The sequence below is a fragment of the Mastigoproctus giganteus genome, chromosome 8 (genome assembly GCF_048544385.1).
Source record: "Mastigoproctus giganteus isolate SK-2022 chromosome 8, ASM4854438v1, whole genome shotgun sequence".
Taxonomy (NCBI): domain Eukaryota; kingdom Metazoa; phylum Arthropoda; class Arachnida; order Uropygi; family Thelyphonidae; genus Mastigoproctus; species Mastigoproctus giganteus.
Window position 1 is genome coordinate 8,585,493 of NC_143582.1, and position 22,244 is coordinate 8,607,736.

The 22,244-nt window shown below is 36.5% G+C and overlaps 1 protein-coding gene across 2 annotated transcripts; it reads right to left on the bottom strand.

Moving 5' to 3' along the window:
- Nucleotides 1-3,706: 3,706 nt before the first annotated feature.
- LOC150081234 (glutamate receptor ionotropic, kainate 2-like) lies at nt 3,707-16,165 on the bottom strand. 2 transcript variants are annotated; one of them, XM_090378935.1, is made up of 15 exons: nt 15,686-16,165; nt 10,590-10,742; nt 10,137-10,388; nt 9,688-9,866; nt 9,487-9,540; nt 8,598-8,759; nt 8,234-8,380; nt 6,773-6,877; nt 6,538-6,651; nt 6,108-6,311; nt 5,403-5,764; nt 5,114-5,312; nt 4,688-4,913; nt 4,214-4,470; nt 3,707-3,990 (listed from the first exon to the last, which is right to left on the bottom strand). In XM_090378935.1, exons 1-15 carry the CDS (start codon nt 15,765-15,767, stop codon nt 3,955-3,957), a joined length of 2,532 nt encoding a protein of 843 aa, XP_090235061.1. In that variant the 5' UTR covers nt 15,768-16,165; the 3' UTR covers nt 3,707-3,954. The 2 variants fall into 2 exon arrangements, with proteins under 2 accessions (XP_090235061.1, XP_090235062.1); XM_090378936.1 differs by lacking the exons at nt 10,590-10,742; nt 15,686-16,165 and having other exon boundaries at nt 10,129-10,235.
- Between the last annotated feature and the right edge of the window lie 6,079 nt (nt 16,166-22,244).

A 22,244-nucleotide genomic window follows, 5' to 3' on the forward strand; every position in this document is an offset into this window, starting at 1 on the left:
TCAAAAGAATATTCCTGTTATCTAAATGGCTTGTTACTAAAAGATTATTTGTTTGTTAAAAATATCTTTAAGAAACCCAGCCACAAAATACTCATTTAGCCAATTTTAATCATGATTGTAAGCTGGACACGTATTCATTTTAATTATTAAAATCAAAACTTACGCAAAAGCAGTCCATCTGATTTTTTATTATTTTTCAGCAACAAGCGAACGACTTTTAAGGCAGCAGGGTGCTCATGGTATTTGCAGCAATGAGCCAGCTACCAGCAGTTTAGAGCAACCGTATAAAGATTGAAAACATTTAAGGAAACACTTCGCTGAGCAACAACAAAACCATTTTCTTCCGCTGTCTGCAACCACCCACAAAAGCCAGAGCAGTGTTTATACGCTCGAGTCAAATCAATCAAAAAAAGTTTAATTTTGTTTGCAGAAACCGCTGAAGTTTTCTCTTCTTTAACGAAAACAAAGTAATATTTTTAGACAGAACCTCCCGGGATTATTTCTGGTTCAAACTTATTTACTCTTTCTCTTCAGGCGTAGATAATTTATTTGGTGGAAAGTGCTTTTACGCTTCCAGGTAAAAAATAAGAAACAAAGGGGCGGGTGCAGATTAGACAGAATATTAATCTTTCGAAGACATTAAACAATTCAGAATATGCCACGCAATTAATGACTTTTTAATTGGTAATTCCTTTATGGACTATAAGGATACAGCCGCAAGTCTCTTTTCTTTCATTTTACCAGAGTCACATAAAATAAACTGGGAAGAATTCAACTTGATACTACCATCTCCTGAGACCGAATAACTCGGCCACGTTGTGAAAAATACCCATAAAAATTCGTCTCGTAGTCGATAGAACGCGAACCCAGGTCTTTAATACCTGGTGTGGGGAAGACAGCAATTCTACCAACTGTGCTACTCAGGAGGGTTGTAACTGAGAGGTTGCTTTCCTTTGTAATTTAGGAAGATCTATTGCCTATCTTCTTCATAAGTTACAAATGATTTAAATTCACTTCTTTTTCATATAGATCCAATAAACGCGTTGCTATGGTGATCGAGAGGGTTAGAATACAAACAAATGCTTTCATTGCTTTTTTTAAATATATTTATACATAGAGTATGTTAACAAAAAGTAATGGTCACTAATATATTTGAAATTTAACTAGAAATCTTTTTAATTTTTGAAATTTAAAATTTAAAAAATATATATATATTTTTTTTTTTAATTGTTAAAATGGGATTTCTATGGAAGCTACTTTAGCTTCCTTGTTGTCAAATGATTTTTAAACATGCTTGTGTTTTTTTTTTATTTTTTTTGGGATAAATTTTAAGATTTTTAAATGGAAATTAATGCAATGTAAGTCTTGTTCCACAACTGAAATAGAAGACCCCCTTTTCCGAATGTGCGCTTATAGCATAAATAAACCCTCCTCTTCAAGATATACGTCTTGCATAATACATAGAGGAGCATCTCTCACTAGAGTATTTGAACTCCATGGATGAAGCGTTCATTTCTTCTCCTTTGACAATCGATCAAATCCTCAAAAAGATTTCATCGATTATGACGTCATAGGAGGACTTTTTCCACCTGCAGCTCATGTATAATTCAGACAAGAGGAAAGAAAAGAAGAGTCGGAAATTTTTGCGATTGTCTGATCTAGTCCACAGGCTGATCTGCATCAATTATTCCGGACAGAGGTAATTAAGTATTCTTAGACATCACACTATGTTCCCATCCTAGTTCACAAGAAGATAACATAAACATTCTACTTTTCGAAATAATGTTCCACATATTGTAAACTCTTCTATAATCTTTCAGCTAACTTCGAATTAATTTTCAAAGAAACTCTGGGGCTATGGAGCACCTGAGAATTCTACCTGTACTCTGTAATAAAAATTAATGAAAAAAATAATATTTATGATGTAAGAAAATGTAAAAGTGCTTATAAATTATACAACTAGCTAATTAAACTGTTTAACTTTTGGATGCCATTCCAGACCCTTTCATATACGGGGTGCATTCAAAAAATAAGTTACACCTGCCGCCATCTCTTGGTATAATTGCTCAACAAATATGACGCCTGGGCGGAATGGAGTTCATATCGTGCGCCTCCTGGTAGGTGAGTTTCGTTGACGTAGCGATACAAGCAGTGTAGGAGCAAGCGTTCATAATGGCACTTCAGCAAGAATGTTACTCCAAGTTCAAGGTACGCGGAACAGTACGAGTTTTGTGGGTGAAACGTCTGAATTGTCTCAAGATTCATCGTGAAATAACGGCGATGTATGGGGAAAATGCAATATCGCGTCCACCCTCAGTGAAGTGGTGCCAACAGTTTGAAAGTGGCCGCGCAGAATTGACGGATGCTGATCGACAAGGAAGGCCATCAGCGTCGACCACTGCAGACAACCTGATGCAAGTTGATGAAATGATTAGCAATAATCGAAGACTGACAGTTGGAGAAATGGCAAAGGAGTTGGATACTTCGATAGGCAGTGTTCATTCCATCGTCCAAGAACATCTTGACTATCGCAAATTGTGTGCACGATGGGTTCCTCGTTCGCTGAGAGACGAACACAAAGGTCAACGTTTTTTTGTCTTCTCTAGCCTTCCTTCAACGCTATTCTATGGAAGGCCATGCCTTCTTACGCCGCATTACCACTAGCGATGAAACGTGGGTGCACCATTTCACCCCATAGACGAGGAGAGCCTCTCTGGAATGGAGACAAACAACATCGCCTGTGCGGAAGAAATTCAAAGTTGCACCATCAGCAGGAAAGGTCATGGCCACTGTGTTTTTGGACTGTGAAGAAGTTGTTTACATGGAATTTAGGGCAAAAGGCACAACAATTAATGCTGCCTCATACTGCCAAACATTACGGTCTTTGCGAACAGCCATGAAAAACAAGAGGCCTGGAAAGTTAAGCAAAGGTGTTTTTCTCATTCAGGACAACGCCACACCACACAATACAATGGACGCCCAACACGACACTTGCTCCTAAGTTTTGGATGGGAGGTATGGCAACATCCGCTGTACAGTCCTGATCTTCGCCTTGTGACTATCACATCTTCGGCAAGCTGAAAGAACATCTAGGGGACAACGATTTTCAAACGATGAGCAGGTGCAGCAGCAGTTGGATGGTGGCTGAATGACCAAGGAGTGGATTTCTATCATCAGGGAATCGAACGTTTAGTCACACGTTCCGAGAAGTGTTTACACCAACTCGGTGACTATTTGGAAAAGTAGTGTAAGGTATGTGCTTTCTATTGCATAATGTTACATCTTGGGCTCAATGGTCAAGTGTAACTTATTTTTGAATTACCCTCGTACTTGGTAGTGCTGCAGTTACTTTTTAAACTGCCCTCTTATTTTATTAAATTAATATTGACATTTTAACTAATTGTACTCTTTGTTTACTGAAAAACAGAAATTTCGATTAGTAAGAAATACCTCAAAGACATTGTTTCAAAACTTTTATTTCATAATAAATATAAAAATATATTCAATACACATTGCGACTATACAGAGATAAATTTAAAATATTTTTTGTTTTAGCAATAAATGTTTCAACAAACATCTTGAGTAGTTAAAAGATCGGCATCTTCTAAAATTCCAGAAAAGACAGCTCATTGGATCCATCAGCTACGTTTTAACCGTTCTTATAACCCAATGCCAAAAAATCTTTTAGCAATGACTCAATAACACCTTCTTGAATTCATACAATGTACGGGAATATATACATATATATATATTTAACGATGAGGCCTTTTAATAAATATATAAACGTATTACATGAGCAGAGTTTGGACTTTTTCGGCCACATTGATGGGGATGGGTTAGAACAACACCGAGTACTGCTACCATTGTCTTTGATTTGTCTCAAATATCACACCAGGCGACTGCCTAACTCCAACGGCTCACAACTTTGATTCTTCTGAGCGGAGGTGTTGCTAACTAAACATCATTTTCCCTTTCTTCGAAGCGATATCGCTAGAGTGAGAGAACAAAGGATTTTTCAGTTAATGAACACCTCGGGACCTTCAATCACCCCATATAGAATACATGGAGGGACTGAGTGAACTCTGATACAACCTTAGTTGCCCTAATGATTCTAATAAATGTTGATTAGAAAAACGAGATACATGTATATTTAGCAGAGTAAATTAAATCGGTAAGCCATAATCATAATTTCCCAAATAAGAAAATAAACTACCTTGCGATATTTAGTTTTCCAAATAAACTCCATCACAACGATGATACAGGCACATCCCAGTCCCGCTAAAAGAACTACAAAAACTCCACCCACACTGGTAAAACCCAGCTCACTGGTAGACGTTGTCGGTTGCTTATCTTCTACTGGACAATCTGGAGAGTTGGAATTTCTCCACCATCTTTCTTTAAGCTCATGTAAGATGCCATCTTCTTGCAGTTTAAGGATGGCACTAGAGAACGCTGTTCGATATGGCGAACCTAAATCCGACACAACGCAGAAAGACAACTCCTGTTGACAAGGTCAAATCATTATAATTTAAATGAACCTTTGAAATTATTACTAATAAAGATAATTAGAAGTTTTATGCCTTCAACAGGTAAAGTTAGTTTAACAGAAAATGTATAAAAAGTATTCATAGATCAGTTATTAAAAAATATAAATAGATAATATTTCAAATTTGTCCATTTTTCCTACCAGGTGGCATTGCAATTCCATATCCTTTGGAATCCAAGAGTCCTCCGATTTGCATTAGATCACAGTTTCTTCTGGTCTCGAACTCAATAGATGTGGATTCCATTAGGAATGCATAATTGCCTTCTAAAACTCTTTCCACTCCTTTCGCATTAGACTCGGTAAAAACAGAGGGGCTGGTGGATTCCATCACAGTCCACATACGTTTGTACACCGGAATCTTGGAGTTCTAAATGGAATAAATGTCCAGAAGTTAAGGAAAACATATACATCGCCTTACTTTACAGTTCGTATAGTCTGTATAAACTACGATTTAAACAGATTCAAATTTTCAAGGTGAAAGGAATACATTAACATTAACCTGGTAAGGTTTCACTTCGTGTTTCTTGCAATGTCGCCATTGAAAGAACAGTAGAGAAAAGAACTGACCTTGAAAAAAGATTTTGTGGATCCAGACTTCACGCAGCCATACTCAATCCTAGACTGCTTAGCAAGATCATCCGCATTTTCAATTGGTGACGTCATCCTTTCTGCAGTAAGAAATGCAGCTAGGTTAGCGGTGTAAGAGGAGATCATGATTAAGGTGAAAAACCACCAGGTGGCCCCCAGAATTCGTGTAGAAACCGCTCTGAAAAATAGAGGAGGTATTCATTCGATAGTTTCGTTTTCGTGATTTAAAACATTCACTTTTAAGAACTGGCCCTTCGATATAACCTACCTTGGAGTGAACTCTGAGCCTTGTTGCATGAAAGACCCTGTCGTGAACCAGAAACTGTTGAGCATATTGAAAGGATTTTCCAGCATCTCCTGGTCGGTTTCAAAAGAGCGATGTCCAGACCATTCATAAGGAGTGAAACGAGCCAAGAGAAAGAGGAGAATGCTGACCCCAAAGTATGCTGAGGCCATGTACACCCACACATCAGCTGAAAGAGGCGCCAAGAAGGAGAACAATTTGGGCGATTTTCTGGACGGTTTCTTGAATAAAATGCTAATTCCTAAGTGCATGAAGGGCATGGTAAAGTCAACTACCTCTTCCCTTTCGTACGTGATGGTAAGGTCAGCTGCAGCTAGATCAGCTTCCTGACAAAAATAAATATCTCATTAATTAAAGACCAGAAGAGTCTCTGCAATCACTAAAAATTTATATTAAATTAAATTAATTTATTATTTTATTTAGAAAAATTCGTGATAAATTATTTATACTGTATTTATTAAATTTAATTAATAAACCAATAGAGAAAGACTTTAAAATAATTAAGAGTATAGGATTAAAATACTACCTATAATTTAATTAGTTTTAGAAACAGAACTAAAGGTTTAAAATAATTTATTATCTCCAGTCGTAATGGTATGGTTTTATTTTATATAATTTTATTTGATGTATTTTATATTTCGATGTAATTATAGATGGTAACCAGCTCACCCTATCTACCAGCTCTCGTATCATCCCATTCCACTCTCCGAGGTCGTTTCGAGAGCCGTAGGAGCTGTCTCGAACAAGTTTCAATTCGTATTTGAACCCAAGAACTTTGGACATCTCTTCCAGTAGATCGAGGCAGTATCCTTCGAATTGGTCATTTCCAGATAATTTCTCCCCGGATTGTTTTAACATCACATAAGGAGAGTTCTAAGAAAATTAAGAGAAATATTCCATAGGAAAACAGGAATGAATCCGAGGGCATCTTCTTTCGCTTGTAAAATTCGAGACTTAATTCAAATTTAAAATATCTTTAAAAATGTAATTAATTAAATATCAATTACTTACAACTAATTTAATTTAGTATTGTATAAAAAAGAAATGCGAAGTATGCTTATTAGGAAGTTCACAAAAAACAAACGTTTCTGGTACTTACTAATATTGTAGAAACTTTTAGAGTTCGGTTTCGAAGTGATTGAATCACTTCGTGGTAAACCGTGGAATAATTCCTGGTGAAAGTCATTCCATGCGTAACGTTCCACTCCCCAACCTGAAAATCAACGGAACCACCTCAATAAACCAGTTATGTTATTTATTACCAACATAACTATCATGTTTGATAATAGTTATATTGATAATATAAAAAAGCAAAACAATGGAAGATTTCTTACCTTTGTTAACCCTGACGTTTTCAGCTCCAATATATCGAGAGTAAAATTAGTGCGAAAACCATTGCTGTCAAACTGAACCCAACCGGTCATACCCTGAATGGACGTCTGAAACGAAAATTAAATCTCTTTAAATAGCGGTATTCATGCGATGAGGAGTGCTAATCCATTTTACTAATCTTTGGCATTATTATGCAAAAGAATTTAAACATCTAGAATCTGTACTATCCTTCGAAAAGTAATAGGGCACTTTTCCTAAGTGTCCCTTTGCTTCTGGTAAGATAGTGTCTTTCAAGCTGTTTGTAGATTTTAAAATGCTAATAATTTTATTATTGTTATTTTAATAGAATTTTATTTTTACAACAAAAAATAAAACATAATTTTCAATGGGATATGTAAACTTTGTTTCGTGTTTATTATCCAGGGGCACTTTATTTCAGAACTCCAGGGGGCGTTTGTTATCCAGGGGCACTTATTTCAGTACTCCAGGGGGTGTTTGTTATTCAGGGGCACTTTATTTCAGAACTCCAGGGGGTGTTTATTATCCAGAGGAGTTGTATTTCAGTGATGATATTTGCTTATCTATTATACTGACCTAAATATTCTCTGCTAGAAGAGAGGGATGGCGAGAACTGTTCGGATCCCCTAAGCAAATCTTTTTCACATTTAATCCCGATCACTTTTCCTTCTATCATCACTCGTGCAGTACATAAACGACCAAAAGAATTGCGGAATAAATCATAATAAATTTACAAAAACTAATTATTTTTGTATTGATTATATTCGCTTCGAAATTGGAGGAAAACTAAGGGTTAATCACTTGTGATGAACTCTGGAGGAAATTTCCACCTCTTATTGCGTTACAAGAAAGATTGCCATTTCAATAACGCATTCACCAGGAAAATTTGTCAGCGATTTACTAATTCACTTACTGAATTCATTATTAAGACTTAATTCATCTTTAGATAAACAGCACTGAATATTTTCTCCATGCATTATAAAGTAGGAGAGTGATGTAATGAGCCTTCAGAAAGACGCAAATTGATAATCACAGATATGAATATTAATTAACTGTCTGCTTTTCAACGATAGAATTGTAATCTGCACCTCCAAGTGTAGTATATTTCTGTGAAATTAGCGAGGATTATAATCTGTACCATTCATATTCATATTTGGAAGTATAATTTTGTTCTGATAAGACATTATCAAATCACTAATTCTGGTAGTAATTTCCAGTCAATAGAAACAAAATTTTTGATCATTAAATCATTTTTAATAAAGAAGAGACAGTCCAGATATTACTACATTTCATTGGTCTACTTATATTACGTCGAGATGTTCGTTTAACTTGCAACGCAGAGTGCTATAAGATGAGATTCATTTGCATTTACAAAACAACGATCGCCGGGTGTACATTCCTCAAAGAAAAAATCTCTAAATCATGCACACTGAAGGCTTTCTTACGTTTTTCAGATAGTTGAGCAAGTAGCGTCCTTGGTTCCAATTTAACAGAGAGGAACACGACCTCCTGGGCACTCGCAAGGACACATTCATGGATCGGATAGCTTCCACGAGGGTATTCACGGCATCGTGCACTAAAGCGATTTCCGTCTGCAATAGAAGTACAAAACATTTAACTCAACAGAATACAACTTCGAAATGTTTTAAACTTTAAACACGGTGGACAAGTGAAAAGCAATAAGAAAATTCTGTTAGCTCCAAATAATCATCAAAATAAAAAAAATCAGAAAAAGAGTATAGGTAGGTTTCATATTTTTTAAATGGCTTAAGATGAAGTACTAAAGGCAACCAAAAAAATTAAACCTACTTTTATAAGTTGTTGTTTCTTCATCAAACGGCCGTAATGCAAATCGACCATTGCTCTTTGGAGAGGATCAATTTCCACTCTCGTTCGAGGAGTTACCACACGAAATCCTGAAATATTTGAACGACCATGCTGGAAGTTGTGCATGTCAACGGTGTGAAGATCCTAAAACAGAGCGTTAACAAAAAGTGTAAAAATGTAGAAGTGTTTATCAAATTTCAATGCAATATTCGTTACTACAGTTGTGGAACAGAATTACAGAAGCATATAGGTACCAGGGTCCTACAACATATAAGCAAAGTAAACATAGCGCCACATGCATTTAGCTTCTCTGTACTACTGTGGTGGTAAATATTAAAAGGAGATTGTGATGTGATTCCTCTATTATGAGCGATCATCGCGAACATCAATAACCTTTAAAGGGTTAGAAATGTAGGGCATAGAATGACAGGGTCTCTTGTAGCCCATGATGCAGCATTCCTACTTGTCCAGGATAAGTACCTTTCAGGATTCTCAAAGGGTAAGTATTTTAAAGCAGTGGTTTTGAAATCACGAGGTCGAAGTTACCTCCCAATTATCAGACATTAGTCCCATGAAATATTTCAGGAAGTTTTTGGAGTTTGTCTCTCCCCTCTTTCCTACTTCTTTCACCACAATAAAAGATTTTTGAACTTTTGAAGAATCAAAAGTTCAAAAATTTTGAAAATCATGAAAAACCTTTCCAATGCATGACATAATTTGTCATTTAAGCTGTCCAAATCCACAAACTCACTGAGCGCCTTTTATTGAAATTATAATTGACTACGGTTACCATACACGTTTCTGCATGCACACAAATGGACTTTTTGACTCTGCTACACAGTTTAGAATGATCAAAAAGAAAAACACTTACCAGAGTTGTGATAAAATAATTGTGATACTCGGTCATCATCCCCATATTATGAGCCTGTGGAAAAACAATACACGGTATGAATTCCACGTTCCAGCACATTGCTGGAAATCAAAAGTTGGATATTATTAAATAAACAACAAACCCAACAGTTATATAAGGCTACTTTGCATCAATATTTCAAACTTGGAGAAATGGATTTACCTGTTTTAAAAACTCTTCCACCCTCCGCAATGGGACGTCGACAACGAGATTTGTCTCTCCCCTCTTTCCTACTTCTTTCAGCACTTTTCTGTAGGGTTCTCCAAATGCGTGAGGCACAAGAGAAATTTTCACTTCACCATTATTGGCCATCATGATGATGTTCTGAAGTCGCAGTAAAGCTAAACCAAAATATTTCGACTTTAGCCTTTGGAACATAACGTTACCTCTAAAGAAGGACATTGCCAATGTTGTTTCTTTAATGCATCACTGATACCTCATGCAGAATATTCAAAGAAATTTCCAAGAAAAGAACAGAAGCAATTAAGGATATAGTGCATTTATTCATTAAGTAGTGCAATGCAATTCGACAGCCTAATTTTAATATTTTACGATGTTTTCAACGCTTCGTGCGTGACTACCAAGTTAGAAAAATCCAAGTACCTTCTCACCTTCCTCTTCTTCAAAGATGACCGTCAAAGATTTCCATCCTCTTGAGGCAACCATGTCCCTGTACGCCATGCTTAAAACAAACGGACTGGGGTATAAATGGATTGAGTAACCCTGATGTCCAGTACGAAATCTCGGCTGAATCTCCAGGTGGGGAACATTGAGCGTTGTGCAGGTAGATTGAACTACAGGACTGCTGGACGGAGATGTGGGTCCAATAGCTGCTACCACTCCGTTGTCGAGAACTGAGCATACTTAAAAAGAAATATTTTTATGCTGCTTCTACAATAAACAATTCTAGTCAGCAATTAACAATTAATCAGCATTAAACTTGCCACATACGGAAGTGGAAACATGATCTAGTAATCTATTTCTATTAATGCAAATGCATTCTTTTCAAAAGTCAGCAGTCTTAGCAGTATTTTAGATAATTGCATACACGACTTCATACTTACCAAGTTTTGCCATGCGGAAGGCGTTATTCTTCTTGGCCTTTACAATTTGAGCAGCAAGTCGTACTTTTGGCAATTCCTTGTCCATGTTTATTTGCTCTAAGACATTCCGTAGGGCAATTTGATGGTCATCTTCGGTGTTGTCGAAAAGACCAGCTAAAAATAAATAAGCCCACTCTAAGATATCATTAGTAAAAGCTAAAAGAGGCAATGAAGACAAATTTTTGTTGCTTTCTCCAAAAATTATTAGGATGGCCGTAACAGATTGTTTCTCTTCTAAGATGTGTTGTGACTAACTTATTGTATTACACCTCTCAATGTAGACCTGTAATACAATGTTGGCCATAGATCCCCAATTTTTACTTCTCACTGTTCCTCCCCAAACCGGGTGGAACCAATGGCCTTAGTATCTGATGCTCTTAAAACACTGTTCTAATAACTACTATAACCACCAAATGAAGTCAAAATGACCAATCTATATTTACCCATCGACGAGATGTCCACTACATCTAAGACGCTGATACTATTAAGTATGAACGTCTTGAGTGATTCTGAACGAAACCTTTGAGAGAGGATCACTCTCTTTGAGACTACAATTAAAATGCGAATTCTGATTTTTCCATTGAAGTTTAAAAAAAATGTGCTGCTTTACTAAAAACGATCAAGTAGTGTAAAATAAATATTCTGATGATTTCTCTCATTTTAAAGCTGTTATTTTATCTCTGAAGGTAAATCTTGCACTTCTGTGAGGGAAATAAAATTCAAATCGAAAATGTTATTAAGGATTCATATAAAAAAATATTAAAACCAGTAAATAATAAAAGTGATTTAAGTGTATCAGCACTTGTAGAAGAGAGCTTACACTATTAAAATGATTTTTTTTTTACATTCCATCTATTTTATCTATAAAAATTTTAAACTTTAATCCTTCTCTTGAACACTAATTTTAACCTGAATCGTAATGTTAACCTTAAGATTCAGGTTAAACCTGAATCTTAATTATTAAAACCAGAATTATTAAACCAAAATTTAATCAGAATTTTAATTTGATTAAAATTAAAATGAATTTTAATCGAATTAATCTATCTTAATCCAAAATTTTAAAATTAACCTAAACATTAACCAAGATCTTAATTTTCAAAATATCAATCTTCAGTTCTTAATCTTAAAATCTTCTTCAATTATCTTTCAGAACATAAAATGACATCCGAACGAAGATTTAAAAAATCTATAAAATTTTCAAGAAAGCAAATGCAATAAGATCAAGAAATTAAAAAAATAACATTGCACCTTCCCCTTCAGCATTTTTCTTATAAATTTTGCAAAACAGAAAAAGCAACCTTGGAACACAGTAGTTTATAGACAAACTTTTACCAAACCAGCCATTATGGAGGCTGAAACAGGTTTCTGCTTATAGAATTATTAATTCCTAACCGTCAGCAGATGGCGCTCTCGGTGACCAAATGAATAAAACATCAGATTGCTAAGCTCGCTGATTTCTTTTCGCTCAGCTACACGTCGCGATCAATTCCTCGGAAAATAAGCCACAAACAAAGAATCTTCCAGACAACTCTAATCGATGCAAGAAGCAACAGCAGTCAGAATGAAAGCTTCAATGATTTAGAAAATGGACCTGAAATATTTCGCATCTCTGACTACATGGAAATTATCTTCCACATTCAGCGAAAATTTCAGAAAACATCTAATAGCTCTGAACTCCATTTCACGTGTTTTATTGAATCCAAACAACTTAACAGTTTCGATACGGGAACAACAAAAACGCAATCGGTTACCATGAATTTAGCATTCGTCTTAAGTCAGTGGCATTGACTCATAAACGAGAGATTTACCAACCGTGTAAAAGGCAGCGTTTATTGTACAGAAATTTCAAACTTCTGATCCGCTTAATGATCCTCTTCAAGAGCGCAATCGGTAAAGAAACAGTTCAAAATACGTACAGAATTAACGACAATATTTCTCAAATACTTTAATTGTTGATGGAACCAAAATTCTTGTCAGTAGCTGCCAAGGCCTGCCAAGACATCACGGAAACCAATCACATTTCTGACAGAAATGCATTTTGGGAATTACGTTGGACTAATTTACTGACTCAGTGAACAGCGAATCTGTCCATCTGATTCCTTTCGGGAGTTTAATTATTAACCGGTCAGTAGCTTCAATAAAATGCAAAGTCTCCTAGAAAGTTCTCTTAAGCATTCGCCAAGAAACCCTAATTCTTCGGGCCATATTATTCCTTTAATATGTTCTGTAATCATTGCCTCCCGCACTAAACCCATCCAGGCGCAATGAATGCTAATATCTTCCCTCTACCTCCCCTTTCCTGTCGTACACAATCCATCCCAGTGCATTGCAGGAAGGTACTTGAAGCGATGCTGGATACCGATCGATCTCTCTCTGCCAGTTAACAGACACAAGATGATAATCATTTATCATTGGTGACTACTCCATAATGAGCTGCTGTCAGGTGATTTGTCGTCATACCTGCCATTGCACTGACAGGATTCAAAATACCGAACAGTTTTATGTCATTTGCAGAATACTGGGAGATATCAAATACTGCAAAACAACATTAATGTTAACTCAAATTTAAAATTTTATATTAAAATATATAACGAACAAAGCGTTAAAGTATTTTGCTTGATTTGTGGACATGGTGTATGATCTTGTCGATTCAATTTATCATATATATTTATGCTAAAGAATAAACATTGACACACCTACGTGTACTCACATACACCATACTGCTTTCTTTATTTGCTGTACAATTCATGAATAGATCGTCATCGGATGTTTTAAAGTTGAACGTGACTCCTACAGAGGGGAACATCTGTTTCAAGGGGCTTTCGCATCAGGTAATCGATTCCAAGTATGCAGACTCCTTTAGTGTTGTTGAAGGAAGATAGTTTTCGTTTCCTAATCATCCTTAGACAAATGGAATTATCTCGGGGTACTAGTAGGCAGTGCATCATTATCTGAAGAGTTAGTGTTGGAGCGGAGTTTTCAAAGTTGCTTTCTAGATAATTAGGGAACAAATTAGATGGTGCTTTAGAAAACAAATTACTCAATTTGGAGAAACCATCTAACTTTGTTACGGATGCCGTGGTAACGTAAATATTCATGGAATGTGAATGGAATGTGAAATCAGCTTGGTGGATTAACAGCATGGACTTTTTTTAAAGGGAAAGAACATAAAGGTTTAATTTATACCATTGTCCATTGATGGGGGCACTTCTCGTGAGCGCCGCCAGCATTTTGAAAACGTTTGTTACAAATGTTTGCTGACGATGAAGTCATGTGTTTTAACCCGTCGTTGGATTCTTGAGTAGGGCTATAGGAAAGTTGCCCAAACCCGAAATGGCTTCTTTATAATTGTTATTTTGTTAAAAAAAAATTACATAAAGTAAGATAAACTCCCACATACATTATAGAAATACTGATTAAATCTTGAAGTTTTGCTGGATTTCTTATTGTACACCGTCATCATGTCTTTCCCGGCTGTTCCTAAGTTTGCCGTCTTTTTTGGAAAATCCAAAACTGGGATTCAATTTCATATAATGCATGCATATTAACGGTCTGACACCAACATGACACAGTCTCATATATATATCAGCGACTATACCTTCATAGCGGTACCACCACCTTAGGAAAGTCCTTCATGTGATCAATGATCGCCTTAGATCGTTGATCTGACGGTGACTCGAAACCTCGCTCAAGCTTCTGGACTCTTAAAGAAGAAAGCAGATAGGTTAATTAATGACCAGTCTCTTAGAAACTCTCTATAGACGTTCTGTTTCTACTGCATGCGTTTCCATAGATACTTCTATGGGACCTGCTCATCTAGATTGCCATCTGCAATTCCCACTCTTTTGCAACCAGTCCAACCATCACAACCAAACAAACATCGAAATTAGTCACCTAAGTCTAACATCTTCTCTCCAGAGTTTTTCCACTATTTAATTAACACTACCAGTCACCAGTTTTTCCACAGTGTAGCTTTATTTGGCAAACTCTTAATAAAATCTAAACATTAAATCAAACTTAGTGTTTGAAAGTTTAGATGTGCATTAAATTGTAAAACGCAATGCCTCAATCAATCGATCTTTTATTACGAGAATTTATAAAATAAAATTTCTAATATGCTAATATACAAAGAATTATCATTGTCTCTTCAAATCCTTGCGAAATATCCAGTCTCAACAATCGCAGAGTTCAGTTGAGACCATCGGAAATATGAACCCAACAGAATATGAAATTTTTTGATTTCCACCTCGAAACATCAGCAATATGTATTTTGCTGACTTTGCTGATGCTGCCTGCGCAATTTCATGAAGATTTTTTGTTCTTGCTGAGAACAGAGCAGCTTTGAATAAATGCGAGCATGCGTGATGTTCATTCCAATAGAAATAAAACAACGGTCGCTCAGTGGTATCAGGACCATCGGGTAAAATTCGAAATAAAGAGATCATCTCGGCCCTTTTTGGGACAGACAGGACTGCGGTTAAGTTGGATTTATTGGCCGAGTGGCCACATGACCATCTATTTTATTCCCACACATTGATTTAGAATTAAAGAAACTGGGTCATCAGTAAAGCTTAGAAAGAGCTTTATTATTTCAGCATTAGAAATAAAGAAAGAAAATGATATTGTAATCAAAAGAAGTCTGCCTTTCGCTGTTCCCTATGAAAGCTCAAAAGTGGGTCAGCCACTATTGATATGACATAATCGGGCGCCCTGTTCTTTTATTTATATTTTTATGCGGATACAGCCATTTCGCTGGCTGCATCTCGATGGCTTACGAAGCACATCCGGGAATCAACCTCAAAATGTTTCCCTCTGTACAGAAAAGTAAAAGATACCAACAATTCGAATATCTGCCGAATAAATTATTATTTGGACTAATTTTTCATTCGCTGTTTATTCTCTCCACTTAAGACAAGTTTAAAATCCTTTAAACTAATACCGAAATCTTTTTCGAGTTTAAATCTTTCTTTCGATAGGCCCCATTAGAGAACTATTGATCACGCTCAATCAACTATGTGACTAATTAATTAATTATCTGAATAATCGGTTAATCTTACCTATGTAGACAACTTCCTGTTTGGTTACCGAAGCGACCATCAATCCAACCAGTGCTGTAGTCCACATGATGAAAAGACACATTATTCAAAATGTAGGTAGTTTACAGTTTTGAGGAGACACCACGAGGGCCCCTTTGACCCACACACTGTCCATCAGCCGGCCACAGGTTGGCACTTAGCTTCCTGGCCTTCAATAGCAATACTGTTCCACAATTGCTCCTATAACACCCCCTTTCTAATTAAGAGAAGAAGGCAAACTAGCAGGCGACAAGACGCACGAATCACTCATGCACTTAGGCGAACAGAGAAACACACGCACGTGGAAATTACTGGCCTCTTTCCAACACTTTACTAACCCCGTTACCTGGCTGAGGTGAGGCAGACGAAGCGAGCAGGAGAAACTCTGTCCATCGACAAATTCCGGCACTATCGCTGGGGCAAAAGGCGTGGAGCATTCGTATAGTTCTGCTAGCATCTCCGATTGGTCGGCTGCGAAGAGCGTGGAGAGGAACTTGCCATGAGGCGACTGCCAGCAGACAGCTTCGTGAGAGCATTAAAAGAGTACGGGGATAAGTTGACCTGCTGGAAGCTCAAGCGCACCTCTCTACGATGACATCTTTCGAAGTGGGTTTCGATAATCAGAATTCCTCTGACGTACATCTGTAGACCATCTTCGGAGTGACATCCTCCAAGGCGGATCATATGTTTTGATGCGATGTATTCGTTCGCATGCTGGAGCACATTGATTACATCCGGAATTTTCCCTGTAGAGGACTCTTCTGCATTCACTAGATGGATGGAGATGTTCTATTTATGAGGGAAATCAGACTTTCAGTAATTAAAACTGGAAAATATCATCAATTTTGTGCGCTACTTGAGATAAACCTTTAAGCATAGACGTTGTTTGATTTAAGAAATGATAATTATTTCATTTTCAAATTATGTCGGACTGAACTTATCACTGATAAGCTCATTTATTATTTTTTAATTATTAATTAAAATAATTTGTATTTGTTTTAAGAGTTGCACAAAATACAGGAGACTTTTGCTAATATAAAAATGTTTGTTACTCCAGCTCCAGCCAGAATACCTTGAATAATGCTGATCACAACTAATGAAACTTCTTGGAAACTCAGTCATAACTTCGCTTGCCTTGCAAAGGTCACATCTGACATATTATAGAAACCCTCCACTTTCATGATGATTTTCCCAAGTTGTAATTACACAAAATTACACAATTATGAAAGATTAAAGTTCTTTGTCAGAGTACATAAGTAAGATGTTCTTTGTCTGAGTACATAAGTAAGGTGTTCTTTGCTGAATAGATAAGTAAAGCTTGGCCTATGCCTCAGCAATAGATTGGAGTGCAATCGTGGTTAATTTGGAGAATGTTTGGAGAATGTGAATGCATTGATTAGATTTTAGAAATTAATTTCAAGAATTCCAAAAGGGTCTTATGTCATGTGTCTAATCAGGCTGTTCTGTACTATGTCAATTAAGGATGACTGGTTGAGTTGAAAAGCTCTTTACCATCATGAGTAATTAATTAAAATACAGTGAGCTGATACCTATCGTCTTCTGAAGCTCAAACTAATTGATCAAATCATGAAGGTACGAATATACCAGCATAAGCATTCGGAAAAAGAGTTTCTAAATTTATCATCTTCAGGAATGACTATTTTGCTTCGAACCGTGCACATCTTTGAAGGATTTATTGGATCATAATTATAAAAAACTGGGTTATAAAAAACCGGGGACCTCGATTTATTCACTTCAATAAATAAATTGGCTTTCGCGATCGTTATAAAAAAAGGACTGGTTCTGGGATCAGAAATTCTCTGATATTATCTAGTGTTCGCCTTACCCTCGTGCTAATGGTGTTGCCATGGAGCACGGTGAATAAAACCTTAAAGGTAGTCTTCCCCTGCTCCCTGTGACATAAACAACTGCATCGATATAATACAATATTATTTGTGCATCGATTGGAACCAGAAAACTATCCAACCCGTCATTATTTCGGGCAGTGGATGGTTGACAAGGTTTTCAAGGATCCAGAATCTTTACTTAGCATCCTGTTGAAGGATTAAGCGCACTTTTACCTCAGTGGTTCTGTCATCGACACAAACTATAACCTATTATGTGTCCTCCATGACAGTATAGTGGTTTCGCCATTTCTTGTTTGAAACGGGCTGGGTTCGATTTCCCTCGATGACTGGAGTAATTTCTAAAGTCCTCTTCATCTGAAGCTATAGGTGGCTGATCTCAGGAGGAGTGAGTATGGTTTTCAGAACCTCCACACAACATGAAATTGGCCGTGAACACACACTTCTACAGGCAATGATATATTGCATTTACACCTTTCTCGTAAGTCACTCATGAGAGATAATAATAAACTATTACCGTAACTACTGTGACTTGTTAAAATTTAAACCATAATATGAATTTACTGCGCACTATTATCGATCCATTTATCTTTAAAATTATTGCCTATCAAGGACATTTTGCGATACGAAGAATTAACGGCACATGACATTTTAACAAAATACAGCAGACCAAAATTACTAGCCCACGTGCGCTCTCTATTGACAGTAATGTAAAACATCTGATACAATAAACCTTCACAAACAGAGAATTTGCAATTGCCATTTTCCACTTCCTTGGTCTAGAAGATCAGAAATACTTAGGCATCTGTTTAGCACACAGTGTTAAAACGGTTACTTGAAAAACTAATGGTAGACACTTGAAGATTTTTCGCCAAAAATGAGGGCAAAAATAATTACTTTTTTGTGTTATTTATCTAATTATTGTCAATTTGCCATTCCCAGGTAGACGCTCCTATTTTTTTCTTCTTTAAAGAAATCCCACACATATATGGCAATAAAGTTCCCGGACTGGTTCAATGAGAGAAACGCAAAGTGGAGGAACTCAAAAATTGTTTTATTTTTATTCAAAGTAATCTAGAAGTGTCACTATGGACACAAAGGCGTCTATATTGACGTTCAGTTCAGCGGTTACGTTTTTCTTTAATGTTCTCAACATCCTGAAATCCTTTGAGGGCAATTTTCGCATTGTGAAAGAGGAAGAAGTCTGCTGGTGCTAGATCAGAGAATAGGGTGGATGGTTGATTTGCACAATCCATATTTCATCTGAAATATTTCCACAATAAGTGAGAATGAGTGGGGCATTGTGTTGCAGCAAGAGCCAGCCGCTTTTCTCTCGAAATTGTGGCCTCATCCAAGAAATGCAATTCAATAGTCTCTGAAGCATTGATATTCTAGCCTTCGTGTACAAATTCCTTGTGAATAACACCCAATTTATACAAAAAAAAACATGATGAATATCGTTTTGATCATGGACCTTGATAATAATTTTTAAGTCCACTGCATGCCCAGAAGAATCGTACTGAAACACCCAACACTCATCTCCAGTGAGAATATCGTCAAGGAAATTAGTATTGGCATGAGAAGTCAGCATGAAATCTTCGCATGATCACCCTCTTCGTTGATTCTGCTCATCAGGAACGCTTTCGGCACAAATTTTGCAAAGACCATCTTCCATGAATTCAATTTTATGAATTCATATCCAACTCAGCCACCACTCTCGCGATCATACAACGTTCTCTAGCCACAATTTCCCGAACTTTTGCATCTTTGCACTCATTTTGAAAGGTTGGCCACATCTTGGATCATCACAAACATCATCACGACCCCGCTTGTTATAAAGAAACAGGTAAAAGAAAGGGGCTGTGTGATTAAGAGAGAGTCTCAATATAAAATTTGGAATGAATTAAACCGAAAGTAATTTAGAGTCATTCTTTCCACAGATGGAACGTTAATTCATCTGTAGTTTTCTCATTGTAGGTTATTCGAAAATTGTGCTCTACACCTGTTAATCCATATAAATGATCCCATCTAAGCACACACATTTATCTTAGTTTAATAAACCAAAGTAGGGATCCATTGATTCGGATAATTCTTTCTGGAGGAAGAGAAAGGAGTCACAAAAAACCCAAACTAAAAAAAAAAGAATCAGGAAAAGAAATTCCGTTTTTTATGCCTAATGATATTCATTAATCGCAGCTAAGACTTCAAAGAAAAGTATTTGCACGCGCGACTAATTAAACTGCCGAGAAAGATATATTTCTCTTTATGGGAAAATTCGCTTCTTTCTTGACCAAACCGGTTGGATAATTACGTGTCGAATGAATTTACTTCCTCATTACTGTGGGTGCTCGCAAAGCATTTGAAGTAGCTTCGACCGTTTAAGCCTCGGAATCGGCGTTTTGCACGCGCAGTTGCCATGGCAGCGAATGGATGTTAAACTCGATGGTTCTCTTCTCGGTACATAAAAATGTACTATCGGAAAAATCCCAGATGGCGTGAGACACTTTAAGGACACAATACGTTGACACCTCACAGCTTTAGATGCCTTAGTCACTGTCGCTTGGCACTTTAGATGCATTTTTTTCCAATGACGTTTTTTAGATGTGCTTTGAAAAGAAAAACCTGTATGACCAACTCGTAAAAAAATAAAATTATTAATTAATTGCAAGGGAATTGTAAACATCCATCTAATACCATCCAGAGAAGCCATCCAGAAGAGTCATATTTCTGGAAATAATAGAACTCTGGTCTCTTCTTTTTTGAGTCAGCTGATGGGAGAGGAAAAAAAGGTGGCACAGAAAACAAGACGTTGGAAGAAGTGACTTAAGACATTACTCTCTAATAAAAAGGCTGTCAGATGCAGCTGCAGGATGAATGAAATCTGAGAAAATACGAAACCGCTGGTTTATTGAACAACCGGATGGTGTCGTGTCCACAAAAAAAAATGTCATAAAGTTAAGTTACATTTAATTGAAATAGATCCTTGCTTTTTAAAAGCACACAGATGTCAGTCTTTATAATTTCACTTGTCCCATTTGAAGTCTAAGAAACAGAATTGGGTTAATAAATGTTCTTCGGATGATAAGAAGTTTATGACATGCGGGAAGAGGACAATCCGTACAATTTAATCCTCTCTATTCTCTATCAACTGTGGAATTGGGTTTTAAATATTTGAAGAGGTTATTGAAATATAATTTTCTCTTTCGCTTTCAATCTGATGGTGCAGTAAAAAGATATTAATGAAGCAAAGCTCTCTTTAATAAATGATGCTGCAGGAGGATGCTTCTTTCAGATGAACACGTTCGTTTTCTTTAATAAGAGGATAAATATTGAAGAGACAAGGCTTAATGACATAGTTAAATCAGCCTGTTTAACGCTCTCTGGACGATGTATAATTATGAAAAGGAAAAGTTAATTATTAGGAATTTTTGGGAGATACTTTAAGAAGATCATGACAGCTGTTTTAGAATAAAAGAAAATATTTCCTCAAAATAATCTTTTAATAACCATGAGGATAACGGAAACACAGCATTAATGTTGGTGATTTGTGGAGCTAAAAGTTACTTGGTTGATAATTAATTAACAGCTTATTAATAAATTAATTAATCTACTCAAGCAATAGGGTTTCGTTACCTATATTCTACAGTAGGCGTAAGAGATTAAAAGATTGTTTTCATTATTCCAGTTTTCCATTAAAAGATTTTTCCGATTTTGTAATAATTTTTCAGAAATATAAATGAATAAAATATCCTTCTGATCTTAAAATACCAAGAAGATAGTTAAGTAGCAAAGAATCCTACAAATTATTTGGAGTACAGGAGCTGGAGACCTTCACGAATTGATCTCGGATACCAAAAGGAAAATACGTCAGAAGATTAGCCAGAAACAAATAAAGGACAAAGGAAGACTCGAGACACGTCATGATGTCCTATCCACCGTGCCAAGTGTCTAATAAAGGTTACAATTCCTCGAGAAAGACTTCGATCAACTGACTTGGGCAGTTGAAACCTCTGATCTCAACCCCATTGAGCATCTGTGTGATCAATTGGAAATGCATGTTCATCAGTATAACACAGTCATCTACACACGCTCAGATGGAGTTGCACTGAAAAGTGTGACTGGTGTCGATAATCTTGGAACTACCATTCATTTCATTGTCTAATGTTACTGATTCCATGAAACTGGAGCAAAGTTGTGGAACAAGAAATATATTCCAAGTATTGTTATAACATAGGACGTGTGGAGCATCATAAACACTAATAAATGCAATTATATTAAGGAGGTGATTATCAAAAATTGTATGATAGAGAGTAGAGGACAGAGAGACAGATAAATAGAGAAAGAAATATGGAGAGAAAAAGAGAAAGAGAAAAATGGAGGGAGAGAGAGAGAGAACCGGGAATAAAGAGAGAAGAGAGAGAGAGAACCGGGAATAAAGAGAGAAGAGAGAGAGACAGAGAAAGTGAGAAAGAGAAGACAGATATGGCAACAGAGAAGAAGAAGAGAGAGAGAGAGAGAGAGAGAAGACAGATATGGCAACAGAGAAGAAGAAGAGAGAGAGAGAGAGAGAAGACAGATAGAATGGCAGAGAAAACACATAGAGAAAAAGAGCGAACAGTGAAAGAGACAGAATCAGATAAAGAAAATTAGAGAGTGAGAGAAAAAGAAAGAGAGAT